An 11,851-nucleotide genomic window follows, 5' to 3' on the forward strand; every position below is an offset into this window, starting at 1 on the left:
GTGTTTTTGTCTGGTTACTTCAATTATCGATTTAGTGGAGTCAGCGTGATGTGAATCGAGTGCTCCCCCCGTCATTACCTGCCCTCGTCTTCTTGACAAAATGCATCACATGACGAACATGTGAGCGCGTCGGGGGAACGCGTTGCCGTAGCATACAGAGGCCCATCTGGGCATTATGCGCATGATGGCTCCGCCCTGTCGTGGGTTCCTGCGCCGTCTGTCCGAGCAGCTCGGAGACGCCGCATGGCACAAATCTGTTCCATGGAAGGGGGGTGGTGAGGCTTAGGTTTGTTTGAGTGTGTGCTTAGTGGGAGTTGTGGTATGGAGCAGCATGTTTGCAGTCAATAATGGGCCTGCCCCCTTATTTAAAAATGGACATCACTTCTATCTTGGCCTTAAAAGATACTCCCATGTTCTGACATCCCCCTCCCCTCCCTGTCTCTCTGCTGTCTTTCTAATGTACTCGCTGACCTTGGCGAGAATGATCCAGTGGCAGATTGCTACATGGTAGGGGCACACCAGCTATTATTGTCAGGCAGTGTGGGATAGACTGCCAATATTTCTTCCAAACAGGATGGGGGAGGTCACCTGACCAGCATCAATCTCTGCTCCATGCTTCACCATAACTCTTAACAGCAGCTCCATGGTGAAGATGCATTTCTACAAGAATAATTTAATTTTCTTTCTCTCTTTGTTGGCTCCGGATGCCCTTGTAACATGGTGGAATGTGTGCAAAGGAGCAAATCGAACCTACTAATTGTGTACAAATAATACATAAATAAACAGGAGATATTTGCTCAAGGGCAGAAATGTAAATGGTCTTCAAATCTAACTTCAAAAGAAGCTTTTGGATGTGACTATTTTGTTATGTACCGGTACTCACAATGGGTGTGGATGCCATACTCATTTTGGGCCCTTTTCCACTGCAGGAACTTGTCCTACATGAGCTTTTACATTTGATATAACAAATTACATTTGACTGACAAATTATTTTGACGAATACAAATTGCATCTGTCAGTGTAAGAGTTCAAACCCCGGCCGAGTCATACCAAAGACTATAAAAATGGGACCCATTACCTCCCTGCTTGGCACTCAGCGTCAAGGGTTGGAATTGGGGGGTTAAATCACCAAAATGATTCCTGGGCGCGGCCACAGCTGCTGCTCACTGCTCCCCTCACCTCCCAGGGGGTGAACAAGGGGATGGGTCAAATGCAGAGGACACATTTCACCACACCTAGTGTGAGTGTGACAATCATTGGTACTTTAACTTGAACTTAATTCCTTTTTTACCTACATGCACATTACACACTTACCGTATTTTTCGGACTATAAGTCGCAGTTTTTTTCATAGTTTGGCCGGGGGTGCGACTTATACTCAGGAGCGACTTATGTGTGAAATTATTAACACATTACCGTAAAATATCAAATAATATTATTTAGCTGAATGACTCTTACCATAATATGTTACGTTAACATACCAGACACGTTCTCAGTTGGTTATTTATGCCTCATATAACGTACACTTATTCAGCCTGTTGTTCACTATTCTTTATTTATTTTAAATTGCCTTTCAAATGTCTATTCTTGGTGTTGGGTTTTATCAAATAAATTTCCCCAAAAAATGCGATTTATACTCCAGTGCGACTTATATATGTTTTTTTCCTTCTTTATTATGCATTTTTGGCCGGTGCGACTTATACTCCGAAAAATACGGTACTACTAACATCATTATTAATATTATTACCATCAATGTAAAATACCTTTTTTTTCTTCAACAATAAATTGTGGGTAGTTGAACAAAATAAGAAAACTAGTATTTCAAAATTAGTATAATGCGCTATTGTTTGATTTTACTGTAGTTAGTTTAATAACATTTTTTATGTGTGTTTTATCATATTTAGCTATCTCGTAGTTTTTCTATATTTCTGACATTAAACAAAGAGAGCACACCAAGTCAAATTCCTTTGGTGTTAAACATACTTGGCCAATACAGCTGATTCTGATTGTGATGATAGTCAACGTACTACAGTAGAGACAAATCAAGTGATCATGACATCACAAGTAAAAAGTATCTGTCTCAGCATCGGCGATACTAGCCCAGTATTTACTTGGTATGGAATCGATATCACGACTTCCAGTGTTGTCCACCATTAGAAAAAATGGCAACTGTATCTAATATCTATGCAGTGCATTGCAATTTTATGTTTACCGTATTTTTCGGACTATAAGTCACAGTTTTTTTCATAGTTTGGCCGGGGGGGCGACTTATACTCAGGAGCGACTTATGTGTGGAATTATTAACACATTACCGTAAAATATCAAATAATATTATTTCGCTCATTCACGTAAGAGACTAGACGTATAAGATTTCATGGGATTTAGCGATTAGGAGTGACAGATTGTTTGGTAAACGTATAGCATGTTCTATATGTTATAGTTATTTGAATGACTCTTACCATAATATGTTACGTTAACATACCAGGCACGTTCTCAGTTGGTTATTTATGCCTCATATAACGTACACTTATTCAGCCTGTTGTTCACTATTCTTTATTTATTTTAAATTGCCTTTCAAATGTCTATTCTTGGTGTTGGGTTTTATCAAATACATTTCCCCAAAAAATGCGATTTATACTCCAATGCGACTTATATATGTTTTTTTCCTTCTTTATTATGCATTTTTGGCCGGTGCGACTTATACTCCGAAAAATACGGTACTACTAACATCATTATTAATATTATTACCATCAATGTAAAATACCTTTTTTTTCTTCAACAATAAATTGTGGGTAGTTGAACAAAATAAGAAAACTAGTATTTCAAAATTAGTATAATGCGCTATTGTTTGATTTTACTGTAGTTAGTTTAATAACATTTTTTATGTGTGTTTTATCATATTTAGCTATCTCGTAGTTTTTCTATATTTCTGACATTAAACAAAGAGAGCACACCAAGTCAAATTCCTTTGGTGTTAAACATACTTGGCCAATACAGCTGATTCTGATTGTGATGATAGTCAACGTACTACAGTAGAGACAAATCAAGTGATCATGACATCACAAGTAAAAAGTATCTGTCTCAGCATCGGCGATACTAGCCCAGTATTTACTTGGTATGGAATCGATATCACGACTTCCAGTGTTGTCCACCATTAGAAAAAATGGCAACTGTATCTAATATCTATGCAGTGCATTGCAATTTTATGTTTACCGTATTTTTCGGACTATAAGTCACAGTTTTTTTCATAGTTTGGCCGGGGGTGCGACTTATACTCAGGAGCGACTTATGTGTGAAATTATTAACACATTACCGTAAAATATCAAATAATATTATTTAGCTCATTCACGTAAGAGACTAGATGTATAAGATTTCATGGGATTTAGCGATTAGGAGTGACAGATTGTTTGGTAAACGTATAGCATGTTCTATATGTTATAGTTATTTGAATGACTCTTACCATAATATGTTACGTTAACATACCAGGCACGTTCTCAGTTGGTTATTTATGCCTCATATAACGTACACTTATTCAGCCTGCTGTTCGCTATTCTTTATTTATTTTAAATTGCCTTTCAAATGTCTATTCTTGGTGTTGGATTTTATCAAATAAATTTCCCCAAAAAATGCGATTTATACTCCAATGCGACTTATATATGTTTTTTTCCTTCTTTATTATGCATTTTCAGCCGGTGCGACTTATACTCCGAAAAATACGGTACTACTAACATCATTATTAATATTATTACCATCAATGTAAAATAAAAATTTTTTCTTCAACAATAAATTGTGGGTAGTTGAACAAAATAAGAAAACTAGTATTTGAACATTAGTATAATGCACTATTGTTTGATTTTACTGTAGTTAGTTTAATAACATTTTTTATGTGTGTTTTATCATATTTAGCTCTCTCGTAGTTTTTCTATATTTCTGACATTAAACAAAGAGAGCACACCAAGTCAAATTCCTTTGGTGTTAAACATACTTGGCCAATACAGCTGATTCTGATTGTGATGATAGTCAACGTACTACAGTAGGACAAATCAAGTGATCATGACATCACAAGTAAAAAGTATCTGTCTCAGCATCGGCGATACTAGCCCAGTATTTACTTGGTATGGAATCGATATCACGACTTCCTGTGTTGTCCACCATTAGAAAAAATGGCAACTGTATCTAATATCTATGCAGTGCATTGCAATGTTATGTTTACCGTATTTTTCGGACTATAAGTCACAGTTTTTTTCATAGTTTGGCCGGGGGGGCGACTTATACTCAGGAGCGACTTATGTGTGGAATTATTAACACATTACCGTAAAATATAAAATAATATTATTTAGCTCATTCACGTAAGAGAAAAGACATATAATATTTCATGGGATTTAGCGATTAGGAGTGACAGATTGTTTGGTAAACGTATAGCATGTTCTATATGTTATAGTTATTTGAATGACCCTTACCATAATATGTTACGTTAACATACCAGGCACGTTCTCAGTTGGTTATTTATGCGTCATATAACGTACACTTATTCAGCCTGTTGTTCACTATTTTTTATTTATTTTAAATTGCCTTTCAAATGTCTATTCTTGGTGTTGGGTTTTATCAAATAGATTTCCCCAAAAAATGCGATTTATACTCCAATGAGACTTATATATGTTTTTTTCCTTCTTTATTATGTATTTTCGGCCGGTGCGACTTATACTCCGAAAAATACGGTAACTTCATCAAAAACTTGTTTTGGTTCTGGTCTTGGACTAGTGCGGCATGGAACTCAAAGGCATAAACTGGAAAATGGTGAAAATTCTGACAAAGTAGGAGCAGCAAAAGGCAAAAAGTGACACGATGAGCTACCTTCTCGACTTGTCCATCTGTCCTGACATTTTTACACTTGTCAAACAGAGACGAAATAAGACATGTGGAGCCCGGGTGTTCAAACTTATTACCTTTCTGTACATTTCTGGACCACACTACAGGACTGACTACCATTATTACCACTCCTACGACACTATGTACTGTATGTGTAGGTAATTATGGCCTCCAGATGTGACGTCGCAACTCAACTTCACCTTTGTGAACACAAATAGTCGATGTGCATCATGAATATTTATGACTGCTCATAAGAAAAAAGGTATCTTTGAGGTCGTAAGTATTTCTGATCTTTATTTATTCCTGCTCATAAAGTTTTATCATGTTCATACCTGAATACTTTAACAGAGCTCAGTGTTTCCCATAAACTGCCAAGATACCTGTGGCGGTGGGGGCGTGGCTATGGGCGTGGTCACCATGACATCCTCGAGTAATTTGCATAATTTACTACAATATGATTTTCTCTAAAAAGGCTCAAAAAATTTATACTTACTAATTAATAATAACAGTTTTGTTTTAAACGTCCATCCATCCATCCATCCATCCATTTTACAATATAATTACAACACTTTATGTACATATTTATATACAGATTTGAACAATAAGTTATTCACTAAAATATATTTATTAATTGTGGTTCTTACAAAAAATATATATTATAAAATATAAAAGCTAAAATGTCTCTTAAAGCTCTGCCCCTTTAATTAGTGCATACTAAATAATTTAACTTTAGCCTACTACTACAACCATATTATTTACCAGCAACATAAAGTGAAACAGAGGCAGAGGTGTCCTGCCACAGTCAGTAACAAATAAACAGAAAACAGTAGTGGTCAAATACAAATAAGGCAACAAGAGAAGTATCCTACACTTCTCTTTTGTAAAGTAAATCTGAACAGCCTATATGGGCATCTACATCAACTATATGATTTGCCTGAGAAGCTGGACAGGACCAAAAAAAAAAAAAAAAAATTAAATTAAAAAAAAATTATTTGTGGCAGACGTAATTCTTTCGTGGCGGGCCGCCACAAATAAATGAATGTGTGGGAAACACTGGAGCTTATTTTTCATAAACTTGGGATCTAAATTTAATCTGAACTTTTCAGTGATTTTACCTTTTTTTAGTGAGACTATTAAAATTTCTATGGAAAGAGATATGGGAAATATTTTTTTTCTTAAGAAATCCATTTAATCAAACTTAACCAAACTAATCATGATTGATGCAACCTTCAAAAAATTTCCCCCAGATTAGTGCATCAAAAACTTTATAGTTTCATTTTTTTCTGCTGCGATGCAACCCCACCACACCTCAGCGGAGCACTTTGGTGACAACTTTTGACATGATGGTTAATTACCTGCGACGGACATTTTCTCCTCCCGTCCCGCGAGGGCGCGCTCCCTACTCGGCATCTGAGTCTTATCTGACATTGTCTTCTCCACCTCTGCGGTCCACGCACAGCACCAGAAACACCGTTTGCTCTGAGAGATTAGGAAGAAAAAAATAAATAAATTAGTGTGGCGCAACAGCGATCCACGACAGGGAGGAGGAGGAGGAGGAGGAGATGAGGGTGGAGGATCGGGGGTAGGGCGACTGGTGGAAACGCCATGGATATGAATATTCATGACGCGTGGGCTACCTCGTGCACCGCATAATAACTAGTCAAGGGGTTAATATGACTCTGGCACAAAAATCCTACGCCACACCGCGTGCGGGAATGAAATTAAATTTAAATAAATATCTGCGTCGTTCGGCATGCAAATGAGTGTGCCATTTGTCGCCGCTCGCTTTTACATCGCTACCTCAGGTTGGAGTAGTTATGGCTGAGCAGGAACGCCTATTGTAGTTTTAGATTTGTTAATCCAGAAAGGGAACACTTTAATGAACACACTTAAAAAACTAGATCAATAAATAGCAAACAGCATTCCAAATAATACATTGAATAAACATGTTTAATTCAATGTAGCGTTGCTGTTATGTGCAACCAAAGCTATATGATGGTTCAAAACATTGTAACATAGTGTAGTCCCGATACCAATATTTTGGTACCGGTACCAAAATTATTTAGATACTTTTCTAAATAAAGGGGACCACAAAAAAATGCATTATTGGCTTTATTTTAACAAAAAATCTTAGGGTACATTAAACATATGTTTATTATTGCAAGTTTGTCCTTAAATAAAATAGTGAACATACAAGACAAATTGTCTTGTATTAGTAAGTAAACAAAAAAAAGGCTCCTAATTTAGTCTGCTGACATATGCAGTAACATATTGTGTCATTTTCCATTCTATTATGTCAGTGGTGTCCAAAGTGCGGCCCAGGGGCCATTTGCGGCCCGCAGCTAATTGTTTACCGGCCCGCCACACATTCTGCAAAAATTGCAAAATTTATAATATTGCAAAAATTAAAAAAAAAGTGGAATGAGGTGAAATCTAACAAGAAAAAGTTGCAATGTTGACACAAAGCTATTGCGGCCCGCAGCTAATTGTTTACCGGCCCGCCACACATTCTGCAAGAATTGCAAAATTTATAATATTGCAAAAATTTAAAAAAAAGTGGAATGAGGTGAAATCTAACAAGAAAAAGTTGCAATGTTGACACAAAGCTGCCATGCAGGCTGTTTTTTTTTTCTTTTGTCTTTATTTTTCTTTTTTTTGCCATTGCCAAAAAAAAACAAAAAAACTAAAAATCTATGTTATAATGAATTATTACTTAAAAGATATCACTTTAAAATGTTTTATGTGAAAAAAAAAAATTGCATATATTGTGTGGTTGCCATAAAAAAACATCAAAGTTTTATTTGACAAAAGAGCATAATACAAACAAAATAATAGTTCAAACGTAAAATTGACAGATATATCTGAAGTTGATCTCGTAATTTAAGTGTTAAAAGTAAAAAAAAAACTAATAAAAATGTATCACTTTATGAGTGGGGACCTTTTAGATCCCAAATATATTTAGTAGGATTTTATTTAACATTTCACTGTGATTACTCAAAAATATTAAAGAATTAAAATCAATGGTGTCCTGCATTATTGATCTTTTAGGGCTCTAATTACTAAATAATGCATATTTCACTTTTACTATAAAAAAACAAATTTGTCTTTGACAGAAAAGGCATTAAACCTTTTTTTTTTAACTTTATATCAACCTGAAGTTGATATAGAGATTTACTGTAAGCGTTAAATAAAAAATAATAAAAATTTGACTTATTTTTTACATTTTAATGACTGAGACCCTTTATGGTCCCCGGGAGCCCTAAAGGTTAAAAAAAAAAAAAATCCATATATTTTGTTAAGGTTTGAAAATGAAAAATATCAAAATGGCCCCTGCATGCTTACATTTTTCCGTGTGCGGCCCTCAGTGGAAAAAGTTTGGACACCCCTGTATTATGTTGTCAACATTATTAGGACAAGTGGTAGAAAATGAATTATTAATATTGCATAACATTGTAAGTTTATTAACATTAAAGGAAACAACACACCGACCTTTCCTCGTCTCCCACCGTGGTTACAGTGAAGCCAAGTGCGACATACGCTACGTCATATTCTGATACGGGGAGAAAAAAAAAGCAAGTTCCCCCAAGGTCACATGCTTGAGGAACATTCCAGAAGGACTGTGTTAATGCAAAGATAAGTGAGGAGACTGACGAGTTTGATTGACTTAGCCTTGTTTACTTTGCAGGTCGATTACTTTTTTTTTTTTTTTTTTTACCCATAGGTGACCTACGTGAACAGTGCAATTCCCAGTATTGACTGCGACTGCAGTCTGGACGCTCCGGTTGCGTCCATAACGTTCAATACGTCAACAAACAGCAATAAGCGCCATAATTATTTGCCAAAATAGATGGTTGCAAAAAATATATATATGAGCAGATAACAGTCAAAAATAATGTTCCGGGAACTCACGTCAATGTTCCACCACTCCTGTCTCCAACTGCTCGCCCACACGCCCCCCTGAGCAAACATCGAAGTCAATGTTCTACAAACTGCGATAGCCAAAAAGCTTGCCCAATTCCTTCTTAATCTTACATGCCCAATAATTCCGTTCAGAAAATGTTGACTTTGACCGCACAAAATCCTTGAAATGGCCACAAATACGCCACGACTGATTGTTTATTTCCATAAACCAGGGGTCACCAACGCGGTGCCCGCGGGCACCAGGTAGCCCGTAAGGACCAGATGAGTAGCCCGCTGGCCTGTTCTAAAAATAGCTCAAATAGCAGCACTTACCAGTGAGCTGCCTCTATTTTTTAAATTGTATTTATTTACTAGTAAGCTGGTCTCGCTTTGCCCGACATTTTTAATTCTAAGAAAGACAAAACTCAAATAGAATTTGAAAATCCAAGAAAATATTTTATAGACTTGGTCTTCACTTGTTTAAATAAATTCATAATTTTTTTTACTTTGCTTCTTATAACTTTCAGAAAGACAATTTTAGAGAAAAAATACAACCTTAAAAATGATTTTAGGATTTTTAAACACATATACCTTTTAAATTCCTTCCTCTTCTTTCCTGACAATTTAAATCAATGTTCAAGTAAAAACATTTTTTTTATTGTAAAGAATAATAAATACATTTTAATTTAATTCTTCATTTTAGCTTGTGTTTTTTCGACGGAGAATATTTGTGAAATATTTCTTCAAACTTATTATGATTAAAATTCAAAAAAAATTTTCTGGCAAATCTAGAAAATCTGTAGAATCAAATTTAAATCTTATTTAAAAGTCTTTTGAATTTCTTTTAAAATGTTTGTTCTGGAAAATCTAGAAGAAATAATGATTTGTCTTTGTTAGAAATATAGCTTGGTCCAATTTGTTATATATTCTAACAAAGTGTAGATTGGCTTTTAACCTATTTAAAACATGTCATCAAAATTCTAAAATTAATCTTAATCAAAAAAAATTACTAATGATGTTCCATAAATTATTTTTTTTATTTTTTCAAAAAGATTCGAATTAGCTAGTTTTTCTCTTCTTTTTTTCGGTTTAATTTTGAATTTTAAAGAGTCGAAATTGAAGATAAACTATGTTTCAAAATTTAATTGTCATTTTTTTTCGTGTTTTCCCCTCTTTTAAACTGTTCAATTAAGTGTAAATATATTTAATTATTAATAATATCATAGAGTTAAAAGGTAAATTGAGCAAATTGGCTATTTCTGGCAATTTATTTAAGTGTGTATCAAACTGGTAGCCCTTCGCATGAATCAGTACCCAAGAAGTAGTTTTTGCTTTCAAAAAGGTTGGTGACCCCTGCCATAAACAGTGCAGCACGCGTGACGTCGTGACGTAGTCGTGAGACTGGCCGTGCAAGCAACCTGAGGGTTCCTGGTTCGATCCCCAGCTTCTACCAACCTAGTCACGTCCGTTGGGTCCTTGAGCAAAACACTTCACCCTTGCTCCTGATGGGTCGTGGTTAGCGCCTTGCATGGCAGCTCCCACCATCAGTGTGTGAAGGTGTGTGTGAATGGGTGATTGTGGAAATAGTGTCAAAGCGCTTTGAGTGCCTTGGAGGTAGAAAAGCACTATACAAGTATAAACCCATTTACCACGTCTGCATGCGGGTCAGATTGCATTCACATTAGACATCGCGTTCATGTGAACAATTACATAAAAAGATTGTATTTGACAAAGAAATCTGAACTGGACATTCTACACTGCAGTGTGAACGCAGTCTAAATAAACCCCGATGGGACTTGAACTAAATCCAAGTTTTGAGAAAACAGATGACATGTATTCAAGTGAAATATTTGAACATGTTCGTTTACGACATTCTGACAATAAAATTGCATTGGTGCTCAAAATTATTATTTTTTTAAGGTAATTTAAATTTTGCAAGAGAGAGAGAATTTAGTGATTAATCATGATTAATCAAAAATAAAAAGTGTGATTAATATACAAAACCCAAAACCAGTGAAGTTGGCACGTTGTGTAATTTGTAAATAAAAACAGAATACAATAATTTGAAAATCCTCTTCAACTTATATTCAATTGAATAGACTGCAAAGACAAGATATTTAATGTTCGATCTGAGAAACTTGTTTTTTTTTTGCAAATATTCATTAACTTAGAATTTAATGGTAGCAACACATTGCAAAAAAGTTGGCACAGGGACATTTTTACCACTGTGTTACATGGCCTTTCCTTTTAACAACACTCAGTAAACATTTGGGAACTGAGGAGACCAATTTTTGAAGCTTTTCAGGTGGAATTATTTCCCGTTCTTGCTTGATGTACAGCTTAAGTTGTTCAACAGTTTGGGGTCTCGGTTGGGGTATTTTAGGTTTCATATTGCGCCACACATTTTCAATGGGAGACAGGTCTGGACTACAGGCAGGCCAGTCTAGTACCCGCACTCTTTTACTATGAAGCCACGCTGTTGTAACACGTGGCTTGGCATTGTCTTGCTGAAATAAGCAGGGGCGTACATTATAACGTTGCTTGGATGGAAACATACACTACCGTTCAAAAGTTTGGGGTCACCCAAACAATTTTGTGGAATAGCCTTCATTTCTAAGAACAAGAATAGACTGTCCAGTTTCAGATGAAAGTTCTCTTTTTCTGGCCATTTTGAGCGTTTAATTGAACCCACAAATGTGATGCTCCAGAAACTCAATCTGCTCAAAGGAAGGTCAGTTTTGTAGCTTCTGTAACGAGCTAAACTGTTTTCAGATGTGTGAACATGATTGCACAAGGGTTTTCTAATCATCAATTAGCCTTCTGAGCCAATGAGCAAACACATTGTACCATTAGAACACTGGAGTGATAGTTGCTGGAAATGGGCCTCTATACACCTATGTAGATATTGCACCAAAAACCAGACATTTGCAGCTAGAATAGTCATTTACCACATTAGCAATGTATAGAGTGTATTTCTTTAAAGTTAAGACTAGTTTAAAGTTATCTTCATTGAAAAGTACACTGCTTTTCCTTCAAAAATAAGGACATTTCAATGTGAGCCCCAAACTTTTGAACGGTAGTGTA

General features: G+C 35.7%; 1 protein-coding gene across 2 annotated transcripts in view; it reads right to left on the bottom strand.

Moving 5' to 3' along the window:
• msrab (methionine sulfoxide reductase Ab) overlaps nucleotides 1-8,815 on the bottom strand; it is a 123,801-nt gene extending 114,986 nt beyond the window's left edge. Inside the window, exons 1-2 of one of the 2 annotated variants that reach the window (XM_062041461.1) lie at nucleotides 8,777-8,815; nucleotides 6,223-6,346 (exon numbers count right to left, since the gene is read on the bottom strand). In XM_062041461.1, the coding sequence (XP_061897445.1) occupies nucleotides 6,223-6,295 (73 nt within the window). In that variant the 5' untranslated portion in view covers nucleotides 6,296-6,346; nucleotides 8,777-8,815. Of the gene's footprint in view, nucleotides 1-6,222; nucleotides 6,347-8,356; nucleotides 8,495-8,776 lie in introns of those variants that run through there. The other variant, XM_062041460.1, reaches the window with a different exon arrangement.
• Nucleotides 8,816-11,851: the final 3,036 nt, after the last annotated feature.

Source organism: Entelurus aequoreus, linkage group LG03, assembly GCF_033978785.1.
Source record: "Entelurus aequoreus isolate RoL-2023_Sb linkage group LG03, RoL_Eaeq_v1.1, whole genome shotgun sequence".
In the NCBI taxonomy this organism is placed as follows: Eukaryota; Metazoa; Chordata; class Actinopteri; order Syngnathiformes; family Syngnathidae; genus Entelurus; species Entelurus aequoreus.